Source organism: Phoca vitulina, unplaced genomic scaffold (genome assembly GCF_004348235.1).
Source record: "Phoca vitulina isolate PV1807 unplaced genomic scaffold, GSC_HSeal_1.0 scaffold5, whole genome shotgun sequence".
Lineage (NCBI taxonomy): Eukaryota > Metazoa > Chordata > Mammalia > Carnivora > Phocidae > Phoca > Phoca vitulina.
The window spans coordinates 51,709,476-51,729,609 of record NW_022589708.1 but is presented as its reverse complement, the minus strand read 5'-3'; the positions used below and the strand labels follow the sequence as shown (position 1 = coordinate 51,729,609).

At 37.1% G+C, this 20,134-nt stretch overlaps 1 protein-coding gene across 3 annotated transcripts in view; it reads right to left on the bottom strand.

Moving 5' to 3' along the window:
- Positions 1-4,257: 4,257 nt before the first annotated feature.
- The window catches only part of NAA16 (N-alpha-acetyltransferase 16, NatA auxiliary subunit), a 65,431-nt gene continuing 49,554 nt past the window's right edge, over positions 4,258-20,134 (bottom strand). The window contains exons 14-21 of one of the 3 annotated variants that reach the window (XM_032402920.1): positions 18,931-19,059; positions 13,157-13,370; positions 11,767-11,960; positions 10,438-10,546; positions 9,899-9,997; positions 9,029-9,172; positions 6,847-6,944; positions 4,258-5,644 (exon numbers count right to left, since the gene is read on the bottom strand). In XM_032402920.1, the coding sequence (XP_032258811.1) occupies positions 5,447-5,644; positions 6,847-6,944; positions 9,029-9,172; positions 9,899-9,997; positions 10,438-10,546; positions 11,767-11,960; positions 13,157-13,370; positions 18,931-19,059 (1,185 nt within the window). In that variant the 3' untranslated portion in view covers positions 4,258-5,446. Of the gene's footprint in view, positions 5,645-6,846; positions 6,945-9,028; positions 9,173-9,898; positions 9,998-10,437; positions 10,547-11,766; positions 11,961-13,156; positions 13,371-18,260; positions 18,356-18,930; positions 19,060-20,134 lie in introns of those variants that run through there. The other 2 variants (XM_032402921.1, XR_004299218.1) reach the window with 2 other exon arrangements.

Below are 20,134 nucleotides of genomic sequence, written 5' to 3'. Positions count from 1 at the left end.
ATGTATATATTACACAACTTCTCACGCATGGAAACCATCTAATTTCCCTGAAACAATGAAAACATAGAAAACAACCCAGGCCCTTCTACGCTGGTTCTTGTAATTCTGAAGAAATCAGAAAAGTAAATAAAACTGGAAAAGTTTGCCCTCCAGTGGGGAAACAATGAACTAACAGCGTACTTCAAAGGGTTCCAGCAACACAATGTTAGCCCTGAAACCACACGTGAGTGCGCTCACTGGGAAAGAAGTATGTCAGGAGACAAACAGGAGCCCCCACGGTGGGCTCAGTGTGGGCCCGGCCCTCAGGGAACTGGCTGTCTTGTTGACACAATGAGACTTTAAACACAAACAGAGCCACATGGGTCAGGAAGACACACGATTACTGAGCATCGTGACAGAGAGGAAGGAACATGATGCCAAGTTGGAAGGAGCAGGTTTGAATCCTGCTCTGTTGCTGAAAAGCTGTGTGACCCTGGGAAAAGCTTGTTTTTCTACTGGCTTTAGTGTCCTGGAAAATGAGGGTGCTGATGCTTCTCTCGCAGGGCACCTGCCACAGTCAAATAAGATTAGTGACAGCACTTTGTGTCTGGAAGCATCCATCGACAGCATTATGGATACTTACTTTGTGCTGAGCTCTGGGCTTCCCCCTCTAGACCGACCGGCTCGGGGACCTTAAGGAGCTTACAGTCAAGCTCAGTGAATGGAGAACCCAAAGAAGCCCCCCCGGCTGCTAGCACGAAGAGCTGCCTTCAAAGGGATTTGAAAAAGGCATTCCTCTGGGGGGCTGACTTGCAAAAAGATGCCCCTGTGGGAAGAACTATTAGACAGATGTCCCTGGTGTGGTAGCCACTAGCCATCTGTGGCTATTTACATTTAAATAGAATTTAAAATCCAGTTCCTCGGACACATTAGCCACAGCCAAGCACTTGGTAGCCACGTGTGGCTAGGCCTACCAAACTGGACATTGCAGATCAGATAGACAGAAACTAGATGAGACAGACAGACAGAGAGACAGAGAATAGATAGAAACTGTTTTCAATTCATTGCCCGTTTTGTTTTTTGTTTGGGTTTTTTTGGGGGAGTCGTTTTGTTTTTGATCTGCTCTTTTTCTGCCTTCTCTCGTTTCAACTGAGCAGTTTATATGGTTTCATTTTCTCTCCTTTCTTAGCATATTAATTATACTTCTTTTACAATTTTTTAAGTGGTTGCCCTAGTGTTTGCAATATACATTTACAACTAATTTAGCGTTCTCTTTTTTAGTTTTTAATTCCAGTTAGTTAACATACAGTTACGTTAGTTTCAGGCATACAACATAGTGATTCTACACTTCCATACATCACCCAGTGCTCATCACAAGTGCCCTCCTTAATCCCCATCACTTATTTCACCCATCCCCCCACCGACCTCCCCTCTGGTAACCATCAGTTTGTTCTCTATAGTTCAGAGTCTGTTTCTTGATCTTTTTTTCCTTTTGTTTCTTTAATTCCACATATAAGCGAAATCATATGGTATTTATCTTTCTCTGACTTATTTTGCTTAGCATTATACTCTCTAGCTCCATCTACGTTGTTGCAAATGGCAAGATTTCATTCTTTTTGATGGCTGAGTCATATTCCATTTTGTGTGTGTACCACATCTTCTTCATCCCTTCATCAATCATTGGACACCTGGGCGGCTTCTATATCTTGGCTATTGTAAATAACGCTGCTATAAACACAGGGATGCATGTATCCCTTTGAATTAGTGTTTTTGGATTCTTTGGGACAACTAATCTAACTTTCAAGTAACACTATACCACTTCATGGGTAGTGCAGGTACCTTGTAAGAAAGTATTCCCAGTTCCTCCCTCCTGTCTCATATGACACTGTGGTCATTCATACCGCTTATCTGTAAGATGTAATCATCCAATACGCTGTTGCTCTTATTATTCTGAGAAACCATTATGTTAGATCAATTAAAGATTAAGAAATAATAAGTTATTCAAAATAAGACACTGTATTTTACCTTCATTTATTCCATCTCTAACACTCTTCTCTTTACGTAATCTAACTCTCTTATATCATTTTCCTTCTCTGAAGAATTTTTAACATTGCATATGAGACAGGTCTACTGGTGACAAATTCCCTCAATTTTTGTTCGCCTGAGAAAGTCTTTATTTCTCTGCCACTTTTGAAGGATAATTTTATTGCATACACAATTCTTGCCTGGTGGGTTTTTTCTTTCGACACTTTTAATATTTCACTCTATTCTCTTCTGCTTGCATGGTTTCTAAAGGGATGTCTGATGTAATTTTTATCCATGCTGTTTTAAAGATAAAGTGGGGTTTGTTTTTCTCTGACTTTTTGTAAGATTTTCTCTTTGTCTTTTATTTTCTGCAGTTTGAATATAATTTCGTTAGGTATAGTTTTTTGGTATTTATCCGAATTGGTATTCTCTGAGCTTCCTGGATATGTTGGCTTGTTGTCTGTAATTAATTTTGGAAAAATCTTAAAACAAAGAACAAGGGCAATGGAAAGTTACAGATATGGTAGATATTAATGCAACTATATCAATAATCACTTGAAATGTGAATGGTCTAAACATACCAATTAAAAACAAACTATCAGAATGGATTTTAAAAAACAAGACCTTATTATATGCTGTGTATAAGTAATCTACTTTATGTAAAGACACAGATTAAAAGTTAAGGGATGGAGAAAGACATACCACGCTAACATCAAGTTTTCAAAAAAGCTGGAGTAACTACATTAATTTCAGACAAAACAGACTTCACAACAAGAAAAATTATCAGGGATAAAGGAAACATCACATAATGTTAAAGGGGTGATTCTCCAAGAAGACATAACAATCTTTAATTGTGTGTGTACCTAACAACAGAGCATCAATATACATAAAGCAAGAACTGCTAGAACTACAAGGAGAAATAGACAAATCCACAGTAACAGTGGGAGACTTCAACACCCCTCCATCAGTAATGGCCAGATACAGCAGCCAGAAAATCAGGATATAGTTGAATCCAACAGCATCATCAGTCCACTGGATGTGACATTTATAGATAACTTCATCCAGCAACAGCAGAATACATGTTCTTCTCAAGTTGACATGGAATATTCACCGAGACAGATAACATTCTGGGTCATAAAACACACTTTAATAAATATAAAAGAATGGAATTCACACAAAACATGCTCTCAGACTACAATGGAATTAAATTAGAAATCAATAACAGAAAGATAGTTGAGCAATCTCCAAATATTTGGAGATTAACAAAACACTTCTAAATAACACATGCATCAAAAAGGAAGTCTCAAGAGAAATTTAAAAGTATTTTGAGATAAATGAAAATACAACTTATTGAAGTTTGTGGGATGGAGCAAAGCAGTGCTTAGAGTGAAATTTATAGCACTAAATGCATATATTAGAGAAGAAAGATCTAAAGCAATAATCTAAGCTTCTGAGAAAACTAGAAAAAGAGCAAAAAAAAAATTTTTTTTTAATCTTTGTGTCTTTTCCTAGCTGTTATGATAATCTTGGCAGGATCACCCAGGACAAAGGACTTCACACTTTTCTCTTGAGACTAGAGACTTCTCTAAGTACTTGGTTCTCAGATGCCTCTCCTTTAGCTTTCTGAAAGGTAAAGGGCCTCTGCCAAGGCTGGAGGCAGGGTGGAGGTAGGAGGTGGGGGAACATGACACACCCCTGCCTCCCTTAACTAAAAAGATCCCTGCCCTTATCCCAGATTTATAGGTTGTTTATACTCAAAGTGGGATGGGAGTAGGGAGGAGAACAGATACAACCTCCATACACTGACTCAGACACTACTGGATTTCACCCTTCATCCTGCCTTCCAGATCGTGAACCCAATTCCTCCCATTTCAAGTGTATCACCCTGTAACAAGACTGTCACTGAAAAAAATAGAAATAAATAAAAGACTGCCGCTGCCAGCATGATTTCCACATTACGATTAATGGGAATCATTTACGCAAGTGGCATCTTGCTGAAAGTAACATAATGAATTACATGTTTGCCAGGATCACTTAGTGACAAAGACTGCCAAGCTCGAAAATTATTAAAACACTCAAAAGAAGCCAAGCTGCTGTGGCACCAGAATTTATTGGTAGGTGTTTATTTTTTAATAACCAATTTTCTTTTTTATAAACTTGTAAAAATGAAGATGATTAAGTTTTTATTCCTTTGAAGAAAAAACATTCTGCAAAAATATTTTATGTGAAATAATAACACAAATACAAATAAGCAACTGTGTACAAAATAATTTATTACAGTATTATATAGGTTGGCATTATTTTACAGTGAGTTTTTTTTCTCTTAACAATTATGAATCTAAATAGCTTAGGGCAAAGGAAAACCATTTTAATTAGAATGGCTTCTCTAAATAAAATCTCCCTTTTTGAATTCATATTTGCCTTAAAGGGACGTATTAATATTAGACATATTTACACAGTTCTGAAAGAAATATAATGAATGATTCCATTATTGTTTTCTGTACAAGATAAAACGAAAACCTATACTCCCCCCCTAAAATATTGCTCAACAATGCTTTAATAAACTAAAAATAGTTTAAATTCTCATTTTGCTGATACAAAAACGTATTTAATAGTCAATGCATGGCTATAAGAGTAAGAATGTTTCCTTGTAATTTGTATTCTTCCCTATTCTGCTCCCTTGAAGCACAAACTTAGATATAAACTATTTGTTAACACATGAAGCAATTTAATCAAGATAGCATAATTCTTACCCATGGGTCTTTAAAAGAATGATCTAGGGATATGCAACAAATTTACCAGTGAATTTCCATGATTAGGAGGCAAACCAATCCCCACATTCTGAATCATCTACATAAAACTGGAGTACTCTTATTCAATAGAAAGTATCATTTTCATGGATATTAAGAAGGAAATGGTAAATCATGAAAAAATTAAGGTGGGAAAAAGGGCAAACTGAAATAAATTTTAAAATAAACCTCTATGTCTGCCAAAAAAAAGTTTCATATTGTTTTTAACATACAGTTTACACTTTAAAACTGATGTGCTTTAATTAAAAAGCAAGCAAATAATAATACAACAAACCCATAACATCAAAACACAGATTCTGAAACCAGGGTTTCAAGAAAATAATACAGTGGGGCTGTATACAACTTAGCTTAATAAGAAATTATATTTATGATACAGAAGTGACAGCATCCATCACAATGCTGATAATCGGAAAATTTAAGAAAACTGTACAAGTATAAACAGGTAATTTTCAACAGATGTTTATGTAAATTGGCAGAGTCAGATAAAGGATAAAGTAAGTTTACAGAATACTCCCATTTACAAATTTTATCCCATTATTCCATTTCATACCTATATTAAAATACACCCTGAAAAGGAAACCCTGATCTGAATTCAGCTCTGAGTCTTACAGGAGTCAACTTTCTATGGGATTTCAAATTTCGTTTGCCAAGACATCATAGTTAGCTGTATGGCTGAGTGCCACACTGTGGCCGTCCATTTCGTTCACACCGGGCAGGAAAGCGGAAGTAAAAGGAAGCAGGTTATGACAGGCCACCCTGTATTCTTCATACTGGGAATTACAGTTCCCAAAGCTGCCATCAAGCAGTGCCTCGGAAACCTTTAATAAAGTCTATCAAAAAAGGCGAGAATAAAAATAATTTTTAAGAAAAAAGGTTGGTTACTAATCACTTTAATAATCAAAAGATGCAATGTGTTAATTAAACAAAAGAACACTGGCAAGGCCTCAGTGTAAAATAACTTCTTGCTACTCACAGTAAGTAATCACCTCAAAACAGGAACATTTTATTATTTTTTATTTTTTAAAATTTAAATTCCATTAATTAACATTAGTTTCATAGGTAGAGCTCAGGGATTCATCAGCTGCACACAATCCACCCAGTGCTCATCCTATCATGTGCCCTCCCCAAGGCCCATCACCCAGTAACCCCATCCCCCATCCCCCCACCCACCTCCCCTCCAACAACCCTCAGTTTAGAACTGGAACATTTTAGAAATCAATTCTGCAAAGCCTTAAAAAAATGGTAAAATTCTAATACTTGAAAAAGTGACTCTCCGAAACTGATCACTAAAATGAAAATGTCTCTTTAAAAAAAAAAAAAAGTCCTTTATTAACCACACTAGTTCCCATTTACTGAGGGCTTACTATGCCTCGCTCTGTGGTGCTTTGCAAATACTGTGTGTCTTACAAATTGAAGGCTTATGGCGACCCTGTGTCGAGCAAGTCTGTTGGCACCATTTTCCAAACAGTATTTGCTCACTTTGTGTCCCTGTGTCATATTTTGGCAATTCTTGCAAATATCTCAAACTTATTCACTATTATTATATTTGTTATGATGATCTGTTATCAGTGATTACAACTCGCTGAAACCTTAGATGATGGTTAGCATTTTTTAGCAATAAACTGTTTTTTTTAATTAAGGCATATAGATTGTTTTTTTAGACATAACACTATTGCACACTTAACGGACTACAGTATAGTATAAACACAACTTTTATATGCACTGGGAAACCAAAAACTTCACTGGACTCACTTTGTTGTGCTATTCACTTTATCAGCAGTGGTCTGGAGTTGAACCCACAGTATCTCCCAGGTATGCCTGTATTTTCATCCTTATCTTATAAATGAGGAAGAGCAAGCCAAGAAATGGAAATTTGCCTAATGCGTGTGACAAACATCGTAACTGGTAGAGCTGAGATCCAAATCCAGACCTAACTCCGAAGGTCCACTCAAGCATTTTGTTGTAAAGACACATGTTTTGTCAGAGCACTCAGTATCCATAAATTTGTAGAAACCAATCTGAAAAATCTTACCTTTACATTTTTATCTTTTATCGTTTCATCCAATCTAGTGGCAATAGCAATTGCTTTCTCTTGCCTTGACTTGTCCAGAAAATACATCATTTTAGCCCCTGAAATAACAAGACGCTACAAAATGAGTGAACTCCTAGATCTTAAAATTATTTGATTGACATCGAACAGTGACTTAAAATAGGGTTCTGAGTGTTTAAGCAGCAGTGGGTTGGAGCTGGCTATAGAAACCAATCTGACTTTCTTTACGGTTTTTATTTTTATGTGGCAAAATTACTTTTCCTGAGAATTTCACATATTTGGGAAGGCATTTCCCATAATAACAATAAAGAAATGCTTTCCTTCATTATCCTGTATTCTTGAAGAGACATTCTTATCTGCCCTTACTACCAAGAAATCGTCATTTTTCATAGGGTTTTTTTCCACAGACATCAGAATCAAGAAGTTTCCCCTTAGAACAAGAAAACTTAGGTTGAAATATTTAAGTATATGGCTTATTGTAGGAGCATAGTTAATTATATTATATACTTCATTTTGTCCCCAATTCCTTTTCCACAATCTTTTGTCCAGTTTATCATCTTGTCCATCCATGCCATTTTGTCATTTTATGAATTTGTATAAACTGCCTAAAATCCTTCCTGTAACAGAGAGGATATAAATAAATCCTTGAAATACAAAATACATAAAGTAGAAAAAATACAAGAAAAAATAAATTGTTCATAACGACAAACCACGAAGGCAACCTCTTAAGCTTCCATATGTATTTCTTTTCAGCCTTTATCCCAAATTTATTTTTTTTTTACATAGTTGAGATTATGTTGTATGTTAGTTCTGTGTATGTATTATAAAATTATTTACCCCTGCTATTACAAATTTTCTGAATAAACATCATTTTACAGGACTGCCTGGTTTTCCATTTCATTACAAACCTACTACTATTTCCTCTCTTCTTAGACATACATTAAATTTGTTTCCATTCTATTTCCCACACTCACACACAGCATTTCAGTTAACATCTTTACACTTAAAGCTCTATCTCTGCTTTGGATTAATTCTTCAAAATTATTTACAAAAGTATAACTACAGCCAAAAATCACAGATAATGTGAAGCTCTTTTTTTTTGGCTATTTTAAGACTGAGAAAATTGGGACGCCTGGGTGGCTCAGTTGGTTAAGTGGCTGCCTTCAGCTCAGGTCCTGATCCCAGAGTCCTGGGATCGAGTCCCACATCGGGCTCCTTGCTCAGCAGGGAGCCTGCTTCTCCCTCTGCCTGTAGCTCCCTCTGCTTGTGCTCTCGCTCACTCTCTCTCGCCTATGCTCTCTCTAGCAAATAAAGAAATGAAATCTAAAAAAAAAAAAAAAAGACTGAGAAAATTAAATAGGAATAAAACAATAGCTACAACAAAATCCAGCTATATTTTTACATAATAAAAGCATTAATGTACACATAGATTAAAGAAAAAATGAGCAGTTAAAAAATCTTTTTTAAGATTTATTTTATTTAGGGCGCCTGGGTGGCTCAGTTGGTTGAGCAACTGCCTTCGGCTCAGGTCATGATCCTGGAGTCGCTGGATCGAGTCCCGCATGGGGCTCCCTGCTTGGCGGGGAGTCTGCTTCGTCCTCTGACCCTCCCCCCTCTCATGTGCTCTCTCTCTCTCTCATTCTCTCTCTCTCAAATAAATAAATAAAATCTTAAAAAAAAAAAAAGATTTATTTTATTTACTTGAGAGAGAGAGAGAGCGCGTGCGCACATGCATGAGGGGATGGGGGAGAGAATCTCAAGGAGATTCCCCTCAGTGCAGAGCCTGCACCGGACTCAATCCAGGACCCTGAGATCATAACCTGAGCCGAAACCAACAAGAGTCAGACACTCAACCGACTGAGCCCCTCAGGCACCCTGATGTGGAACTCTTATTAAGAACGACAGGCTGCTTTCCTAAATGGCTGGGCCACTTTACACTTCCAGCAGCAAAAACAAGAGTGCTTATTCACCATGTCCTCACCATACTTTCACCTCCTTTTCCCAAACAAAAAAAACCTTTCTTAATTTGAAAGATCAAAAATGGTATTGTGCTCATTTCTTTTTCTATGATAACTTGTAAGGCTGAACATCTTTCCAAACTTTTATTTTCATCACATTCTAACCTCTTCCATAAATGTTTTAACCCGGGGAGTCAGACGCTGACCTGAAAGCAGATGCTGAAGAGAGGTAGCGTTGTGTTTGAGAAAATCCTCATTAAAACTTTCCAAATCCTTGTTGACAAATATTTTCTGCATTTCTTGAGATAGAACTTTGCTCACAATGTCTGGAAGGTTACTATGATTAGACACTATAAAAACAAAACAGTTGAAATTAAAAATTTTTTTAATCTGTCCTTTGAAACAAAATCAACTGAAATACATTTAGATTTATTATTAAGCTTGATATATTTTACATAGTAAAAATATTGCTCCTTTGGAATATAAATACATTCTAGCTTAAAAATGCACTAATTTCTAGCATATCTTTGCTAGCATGTTTAATTTATAGATGCACTATAAATAGATTTTTTTTTTTTTTTTTTTAAAGATTTTATTTATTTGACAGAGAGAGACACAGTGAGAGAGGGAACACAAGCAGGGGGAGTGGGAGAGGGAGAAACAGGCTTCCCACAGAGCAGGGAGCCCGATGTGGGGCTTGATCCCAGGACCCTGGGACCATGACCTGAGCCGAAGGCAGACGCTTCACGACTGAGCCACCCAGGCGCCCAGATTTTTTTTTTTTGACAGAGAAAGATAGTGAGAGCAGGAACACAAGCAGGGGGAGTGGGTGAGGGAGAAGCAGGCTCCCCGCCGAGCAGGGAGCCCAATGTGAGACTTGATCCCAGGACCCTGAGACCAGGACCCGAGCAGAAGGCAAACGCCCAACAACTGAGCCACCCAGGCGCCCGATGCACTATAAATATTATCCTTTTTCTGCTTTGTATTATTGCCAATCTCTTTAATGTCCAGCTTAATGGAAGACTGCTGAACTGTCATATTTGCTTTTACATTAATATTACCTTTTTTATACTTACCAGATTTAGAAAATTTAATTAAACATTCATGTAACCATGGGTGATTACTGTTGATAGCAAAAGCTCGTTTGACAGACTGCAGCATTAACAGAAACTTCCCTATTTCAGAAAAAAATATAAAGGTTAACAGCATCAATATTTATGTATGTTATTTTAGTCACTTTATTTTAGCCTCACTTAAATTCCAGTAACAAAATGTTACCTTTCCTGTAACATTCATAAGCAAAATTCAAAGCTGACTTTGTTATCAAAGACAACTTCTATTTTCTAAAGGAAAGCTTGAAATCATGTAGAATTGAATGCTTCAGGTAAACAATTTGTATGACTGTTCGAACTATTCTCAGAATGGATTTGATCATAATATTCTAACTGATCGCCCTGTAAAGTTTTGAGTAGCAAAGGAAAAAGGGATTGGGAGCCTTTGTGGAAGGCTGAAATGGAATCTAACAAATGAAAAGAAAACCAATCTAACTGATAAAGATTACACTGAACCTGGTCACCAATATAATAAGGATTAACAACTGAATTCAAACGATTACCTTTTCTAAAATATATTTCAAATGCTAATAGATGAGTGTCAATGTTATCAGCAACAAGGTTCTTAAGAGGTATAAGGAACTTGATAGCTTCTTCTAATGGATTTTCAATCTATTTAGAAACAGAAAGGAAAACTATTACATTTAAAAACAGCTACACAAGTTAAATTTCCCCCCAAATCTCGTATTAACACATATCTAAAGTAATTTACAGTTCTCTTTATATGACCAAATAAGCAAGAAAACATTTTAAAACTATCATCTGTAAACAAATTCAAAATAAATAGTCAATAATTTCAAAATGGAAATAGCTCTATTGTTTTTATGATCATAAAATTAATATAATCTCATAAAACTCCAAAAAGTCCAAGAAATTATTCCATAGACTAAGGAGATGGGACACCAAATACTGAGAGCCCTTATTCTTGAAACATTTAAAGTAAGGGGGCAAATACAATTGCATCATGTAACTGGAAAAAATGACCAATTTAAAATCCTTATACTAGATTCCACAGTAAATAAACCTGAAAGTTAAATATTTCCCTAAATCTGATCCCTAAATAACTATGGACACTTTGAGAAAATCCCAGAGATGAAGTGCTTTCTCTTTGTAGCTAAAACCTATCAAGATCTATGTTTCCAGATGTAATAGATAATTGTCTGGCTGCTGTAACAAATTACCAAAACTTGAGTGTCAATAAAAAGCAACACATAGTTATTATCTTGGCAGTTCTGTAGGTCTAAAGTCCAACATGGGTCTGGCGGGGCTTAAAAATCAAGGCGCCAGCAGGACCACGTCCCCTTAGGAGGCTCTAAGGAAGAGTGTGTTTCAGTGCCCTTTTCAGCTTCTCAAGGCTGCCCACAATCTCCGTTTGTGGCTCCCTCATTCCCTCTTCAGAACCACTTAACAGAGGGCTGAGTCCTCCTCATGCCACTCCAACCCCCTCTCCTGTCTCCCTCTACTTGAAGACCCACTGTGATTACACTGGGTTCACCCACATAATCCAAGCGAACTTCCTTATTTTAATAAAGGCCATCTGCCACATTAATTCCCCTTTGCCATGTAATGTAACACATTCTCAAATTTCAGGATTTGGAATGAGGCCAGATTTAAAGGGCCACTATGCTGCCCACCACAACTACAATTCTATGTATAATTTGCATTAACCAAAATTTGCATATTATTTCTCAAAAACAATTAACTACTATCATAATGACCTTGAAATATTACAAAATGGCTTCCAATCTCTAGATTTAATTAAAACACGTTCATGACCAGAACAGAACCAAGTAATATAAATCCTATAAATAAAGACAGCAAATTCACCTCACCCTTTCTAATTTTTCAGGTATAAGTTCTTCTTTGAGACCACTGGCTTCTTCTTCTTCTTCATCTCTTTTTTTCTTTTGATTTTTTTGTTGGCGTTCCCTTTCTGCATGCTTTCTCTCTTCTTCCAGTTTAGCCTTTTTCTGAGCTCTTCTTTGCTTACTGAGCATTTTCTTCAACTCTTTGGCTGACAGGTTTTCTATAAATATCCAAATGAATACAAATTCTAAATCAAGGTTTCCATCTTCCTCACATTCTTCTGCAATACACAGTACTGTATTAAAGCAATACAGCTTAAAGAGGGGAAAGGGGGAAGGGGCAAGGATACAAAGGTTTGTTTGCTTTTTTTTTTTAAGATTTTATTTATTTGAGAGAGAGAGACACAGCGAGAGAGAGACAGAGAGAGAACACAAGCAGGGGGACCCCAATGCGGGGCTCGATCCCAGGACCCTGGGACCATGACCTGAGCTGAAGGCAGACACGTAACGACCGAGCCACCAGGCGCCCCAGAAAGAGAGGCTTGTAGAACGTGTCGTCCCACTGCCTAGCACATACCCTGGCACACAGAGGCAACCAGCGGACACTGCAGCAACTACAATTAATTCTAAAAAATAATAAAAATTAATAATAAAATAAAATCAATCAATTTTGGCCCAGTTCCACCTCCTACACAACATGACTTGGGGCAAGTCACTTCATCTTGCTGGGTCTCAAGTCCCAGTCTGCATGCAGTGGGGTGATGACACCAACAATCCTCTTGGAATATATCAAGGGTAAGTGAGACAATGCATTTACACAGACTTGTCATCTGTTCAGAAATTTGCCTCCATGCTACTCTCTCTCAAATATTTATAGATACTAACATTTTAGTGAATAAAAATCTGTACAGATGTTCTCAATGGCATTATTTTTTTCAATCAACTAGGCACTAGAAGTTGTAAATATGTATTTTTCCCAAAGGGGCTCAGCTATTTAAAAAAAACAAAGAAAGAAAGAAAAAGAATCCAGACATTTCTATTTTTCCCTAATTGGCTTTACTGAAGATAAAAATAAAAATGATTGCGGGGAGCCTGGCTGGCTCAGTCGGTGGAACGTGGGACTCTTGATCTCGGGGTTGTGAGTTCGAGCCCCATGCTGGGTGTAGAGATTACTTTAAAAAAAAAATCTTTAAATAAATAAGATTGCAAGTCATCCATTAGGGCTATTTAGAAGTGTCAGCTACAGAACACAATCCGGCTTTTTCTAAGCAACCCCCTCCCCCGCCCGTTTTTTTTTTAGCATACAAGCTACCTGATGTTTTGACAATATGCTTTTCTATATGTTGTTTATGCTAATGACATTCTGAAATGTAGTGTTCTTTTCAATCCTTTTAAAGTAAGTTCCTTTTTCAGTTACCTGAATTTATTTCTTGTTGTTTGCTCTCATTGGTTAAGGGGTTATCATACAATTTCAAGTATATTTCAATCGCTGATCTAGCAGCCTTGAAATAGAAGGCATGTCTTCTGAGTATATCTTCTAATCTCAAAAGGTCAACATAGGCACGAAGGGTCATCTTTCTCATGCAGTATGTATGGAAGTCAAATTGATCATCGGTTATCTCAAAAAAATGCTTTAAAAAAAAAACCATAAAATTATCCCTTACATATATGTCAATAATGTCTATTTCTAAAAAGAAAATCATAAAAGCCCCTAATACAATGTAAACAGTCACAATTTCACTTAGTTGCCCTCTCGAAGTGGGCAGTCCTTAACACTACAAAAGACATCAACTGTTCTTTGTATTCAATGTAAGCTTCTGTTACAACAATCCTCAGCCATTTCCTATAAATCATGTTTTGTGATGATACTCAATTTCTGTGTAGTAAGTTAGACGATCAGATTTTTTAAAACCCTGTAATCAGTACATATTCATTTTTCGCTCTAATGAAATATTTCTCCTCAGTATTCCCCAAAAATCAGCATGGCAGAGTTAAACAGAGCTCTGAATGAAGGTCAAATACATATAGGTTCACAGTAAGTGTTCACAAATCAGACTGTTCTACTCAACTGTAAGTTCTCTGAGGTAAGCCCTGTCATCTCTATCCCTACTGCCTGGCATAGGGCCTAACATTCAGTAAGCACAATTTTTGCCAACTCAAGAGAGAAGCTACTTATCAGGCATGTGTAACCTCTTAATTTCCTACAGCCTCAAATATTTAATCTAAGTGAGAAAGAAATCTATATGGCCAATTTCATAAAGTTGTTAAGGAATCAAATAAGAAGATATTTTAAATTTCACTGGACACAGAGCATTATGATTTTTTCTCATTCAATAAACTCCCATTAATCTACCAACGCTCCATTTTAGCAATGGTTCTTAATCTGTAGTCTATGTATAAACAAGCATAATAACATTTTCCTAAGGACAGAGTTCAAGGCTTTCATTCAATTCTCAAAGGGTCGATAGCCCCAGAAGTTAAAGAACTAATTCCTTACATGGCAAGAAGACAATTAACATCCCTACTTCAAAACAATGTATACTTTTATTTTCTTTCCTATATGCATCTCTACCTCCATCTTCTTACTTTTCCTCTATTTTAGCTTCTCCAAAAATACATAGAAAAATGAATGATTCAATACACAAGACCAGATTAAGCTCTTCTCCTACTTCATCTGTCCTCTGTCCTGGGGGCCAAAGTAACTCACTGTGCAGAAGACACATTAGTAATTGTCCACATCATTTCATAATTTTAGTTGTGTTGGTAATTAGAAATACTCTCTACACAGAATTACATTAAGTACCTGAGACTTTAAGGGAATAATTCTAAGATAAAAAGAATAAGAATACACAGTGTGGGGGGGGGGGGAATGAACCTTTAACATTAGCTGATAACTTTAAGAATCATGCTTTAATAGGTTATATTTGAAAACTGCATTCCTCTCATCAATAAGAAATCAACTCATAAGAATTAACATGAACCTTTTTTTTTAATCAAAGGATTACATATTTCATAGAGCTGTTCGTGGTTAATGTAAATCAAGTTACGTCTAGCACCATAAGATCTTAAAATTCAATACAACTGAGGAAAAATGGCAGTGCCAAAAGTCAAGGAATACATAATGCGATGACAACATCTAAGAGATTACAGGACTTTTTTAAAATTGAGAAACATTTATGTGTAAAAAGGCAGACACAAGTTTCAAGAGATACTCTAGCAGCTTTAGCAGATACAGATGCTAAGTCCAGTCTTAGAGGGAGCCGGAGGGAACCACAAACATTTAAGCCGCCTCTTTATCAGCAACAGCCCACAGGCTGCCTCTCTCCAGTTAGTCTTCCATACATAGGGTAACCAACTTATCCCAGTTTGTCTGCGGCTTTCCCGGGTTTTCCAATGAAAGCCCTGTGTCTTAGGGACGTGCTCTGCCCCAGGCAAACCTGGATGTTGGTCACTCTATAGTAAGCTAACAGTGGTGGACAGGATACGGCTGGAGTACATTAGAAAAAGGAGGATACTAACAAAATAATTTTGCTTTGGGAAGAAATGCTATATTGCAGAATCCTACTTAGAAACAACTAAATAATCTTAGCTTGATTTTCTTTTTTAAAAACTTTTTATTTTGGAATAATTACAGATTCAGAGGAAGTTACAAAGGTAGCATAGAGATACCCTGTATACTCTTCTCTCAGTTTCCCCGTAAAAGTTATATCCTATATAACAACAGTTTGAGAACAAAACCAAAAAACTGACATTAGTACAATGTGGGTATATAGTTCTAGGTGATTTTATCACATATGTAGATTCATGTAACTACCACCACAATCAAGACACACAACTATTCCATCACCACAAAATCTCCCTTACACAACCTTGGGGTGATTTTTTTTAAGTCTCCAGATTTATAAAACATAAAAATCTACTAGCTGACACAAACAGGTGAAGTTAGTTTCTCCATACTTTAGCCAAACAGTAACACAATATGGTCACCTATCAGCTTCCTGCAGAAACTAGGTACCCAAATTTTAACATATAGCTCAGGCTTTTAACTCAATTTTCCCCTCAACATAAACTACTAGTTCTTCTGGGGTGGGGGAGGGGAGGGCAATGCCAGCAGGAATTGCTTAACTTGTCAAAATTAGGCTTGAATCAAAGTAAGACAAGTCAGCGGAGAATTAAGAAATGCTATTCACAGTTTAAAAGTGTGGACTCCTTTAAGAATTCCCTATGAGTCCCTCTCTTCTCACCCAGATTCTCCCACTCCATTACTTCTCAGAGTTGCTGGAGGAGACCAACAAGAGCTCTTATACAGAAAGGCAACAAAAACCTCTGACTCAAAAATAATAACCAGACCAACTAGGGTAGTACGCAACTCCATGCCCTTTATAGAAAGTCTGTCATTATAAAGCACATGTCAATTGGATCAAGATTAAGATGCACTAGAAGATCACATTATGAACTGCCTATGGTTCTGATCTATCGGAAATCCTAGATCTTATCATAAAGTTTTAGAAATATATATCGCTGCTCTGTTTCAGATATAAACCAGCACACTAAAATGATGAGAAGCTAATCACCTGGAAAAAAAGGAAAAGAAAGAAATTCTTAAAAGATAAAATAGTTTAAAATTATTCTGAACACAAGTTTATATCCAATATTCTGAAGATGGTTGTTTTGTTTTTAATAAAACTCAAGTTCTAAACAGACTGGGCTGGACTTCATAACCTTTACATATAATCCTACAATCCTCTGAGGGGGGGCAAGATGAAAGCAGAACAAGTACTACACTGGACCATTCCAGAATTCTAACATTCTAAATCCAATTACTAAAAGCTCACAGCAATATGTGCCATAGCTGAAACCGCCCTTGAAGAGAGAATTCTTGAATGGATTTTTGAAGGCAGAAGAAAGGCCTAGCCCTTATTTGAACTTTTATCTGTATTCATTGAAGGTGAAGGTAAATTGCAAAGTTTTATTTCTGAAAGGTGCTCATTTCTTTACTAAAATACTTAAAATCCAGGCACAAAAGCAATTCATGCACAATACTTACTATAAAAAATCTGTGAATTCTGTAATTACTCTTAAATCCTTACAAATTACATTAAGAATTCTTTTAGATGTTAATTTTATTAGAAATGAATTTTAGCATTAATCAGCCAAAAAATATTTAATCACCCTATTTGTACTAAGCATTCACATTTCTACATAAAACCACTAGTAGAGTTAAGCCTTACTTTTACTATGAATTACTCACTATAAAAGACTAGCTTACAAGTGGCATAAGAATAGGCTCCCCTTTTTTTTTTAAGATTTTATTTACTTATTTGACAGAGAGAGACAGCAAGAGAGGGAACACAAGCAGGAAGAGTGGGAGAGGGAGAAGCAGGCTTCTCACCGAGCAGGGAGCCCAGAGCAGGGAGCCCGGAGCAGGGAGCCCGACACAGGGCTCCATCACAGGACCCTGGGATCACGACCTGAGCCGAGAGCAGACGCTTAACGACTGAGCCACCCAGGCGCCCCAGCTCCTTTTTTTTTTTTTTTTTTATCTGTGTCTAGTTCTTTCTCTCCTCAAGCACTAACAAATCCGAAATAAAAACAGTAAAGTTTCTAGCAATAATTATGTAACATGAACAGAAGGTGACAATTTCTGCCGTATTTTAATCTCTGATAGTCATGATTTTCTCTATTTTTTTTCTTCAAAAATGCTTTCTACCAGTCAAATCATATTTCTTGAACTAAGACATAGTTGATCTGACATTACAGAATTTTATTTCATGTTACTCAGCCAACATCACTATAAATTTAAGGGAGAGTATAATCTAAATGAAACGTAGTAACGGAACAGCTATTCATCATATTCTAACAATCCTCAGTAAATATTACAAAGGAATATGTAGTCATTAATGTTAGGAGGAGTGGGGCTGAAGCTGGAGATATAATGATCCTAAGGATGTGCAAATTTCAATTTCACAGAAAATGTGATAAATTTCTAGCTATGGTCATAGTGGAATTACTGATCCATAAGTATCTTCTTCATTCAGGAAATAATCTATTGTTCACCGAGAACGTCCTGGTTCATGCGAATGTTATCTTTCCTCAATAACAAGAAGAATGTGTTTGAAGTGCTAGTCATCTAGGAGTGCTGAAACAAGCTCGTGATCTAGGGTTTTATCACAGAAATAAGAGCCAGATTTAAACGAGAAGGCTCGGATATTGCCTCAATATTTCACGTATCATCTGAGGGCTTTCTATCTTTCAAGGAGAAGATGAGGATTTTCCCCAGAGATAGAGCCATCAAGCCCAGGCTTAAAAAGAAAACAAAGAAACCCCCAAACAAACAAACAGACTAGGTTATTTCTGAAAGGGCTCAGGCAGAATCCTCGTTCCAGTTCCCAGCAAAAGCCACCCCCTAAGACTGAGCCTTTCTCCTGGGTCACGTCAGAAGTTTCACACGGGAAAAAGGCCAAAGTGACTGCCGAGTGCAGACATCAGGCTCACCTGACTGCGTCAGCATGGGAGCAGTGGTGCCGACTGAGCCCCCAACTGAGGGCTGCTGAGGACTGCCTCAGGCGCGCTTTTGTGGCTCTTTTCCTCCTGTTGTCCATTTGGAAGGAGAGTGCTTCAGAGATGACAAAGAACAGGAAAACAAAATTCACACAAAGGAAAAGAAAAGTCCCCTCAACTAAGGCACATCACACATAATCCTAACAGCAAGTAATACAATAAGCCTGCAAAGCAGCCACAGACTGCTGTTCGAAGAGAACAAATATCCTGGGAAGACAAACTGGAGAGAGGCTGACTACAGAGCAGATCCTGACGTAAAGGGGAAAGAGGTGGCCATCAGCTTGTGTGTCCTGCTGGGCTAGTGATGAAATCAAACAATGGCCCGATTACGAAATACAAATTCTGAATATATGTTAATAACAGCAATAATGGCTTGATAAATCAATCTTTTCCTTCTTCCCGCAGACCAAATTATGTAGACATGTCACAATCATAACCATCTGAGGATCAAAAAAGCAGTCATCTGTTTGTTCACAACTTCTGAATGTCTGAAAGGCTAAAGATCCAGATTTTTTTTTCACAATGAAGTTTCCAAAGTAGTTAGAACAGGTAGATGATCCCATGTAGAAATCAACCTGCTTTTTTCGTCACCTTACAGGAGAAAAATAAAGTCAAAATTCTACAACTTACCCTTTCTACTTCGTGGCATTTTTTCAAGGCATCCCCGTATCTCCCCAAACGCTGGTAAGCCAAAATGCATTCGGTTTGAAACCACATACACTGCATTTCATTTAGATTTTCCATGGCAGATGTTCCTTCCTGAAAAGGAAGCATTCATAAATATGGGAAGCAAACAATAAACGATCCTAAAAACCTCATTTTCTCTTTTACGACTATGGCTACAAGTATTATTATGACAATAAATAGCAATAAACAAATATCTCAGGGTGCTTCCAAAGGCTCCTGCTGATTCGAAATTACATAACATCTTAATTTACCCAGCTCTGTCAGGGTATTCAACACTCTACCCAGAAAAGACATCAGATGGCTGAAGCTAAGTTTTTGAACACCAAAACTTTTATTTAGACTATTTAAGACAGGGGCGCCTGGTGGCTCAGTTGGTGAAGTGTCTGACTCTTGATCTCAGCTCACGTCTTGATCTCAGGGTTGAGTTCAAGCCCTGTGTTGGGCTCCATGCCGGGCGTGAAGCCTACTTAATGAATGAATGAACCATTATCCTATGAAGCATTGCCTATCTTCTTTTTAAGCAGACGCTGTTTAGCTTTTCCTTGATGGCTCAGGTCACTGTGATGTACACCCATTATTGCTGAATCTGTTAGGAATAGTTCCAAGCCTGCTTTCCAGGGTCCCAGTCTCCTCCCTTCATCCTAGGCTATCGGCTGATACTTTCTTCATGTCCATGTGTCTGCTTCCTGTTCCATGCCAGCTCCTCTCATTTGCAGTGACCGACGAAGCCAAATAAGGGTATTTGTGAAGAATACTTGTTAACTCGGGTTCAATGAGAATTCTGAGCAGAGTGTAAGACCTAAAGTACCTAGTTTCAATGGAGGGCCACTGAAGCTTTGTCACAATTTACGAGAGTTATTTCAAATATATTTTATGTGCCCCACCAGGGAAGATGATAAAGGTACATGTACATAAATAATTTCAGTCTTCAGTTCTTTTTCACACTCATTTTTGGGTGACCAGTTCAATTTTCAGCATTCTCATTAAAAGTATAAAAACTGGTTATCTCTCAGTAAATGGAATTATAGGTGTATGCTATTTCTTCCTTATGGTTGTATATATTTTCCATTTTTTGATAACTACATATTTTTGTAAGAAATCTACATTATTTTTCATTTGAAAATCTTTCCTAACTAGAACTGTCCAG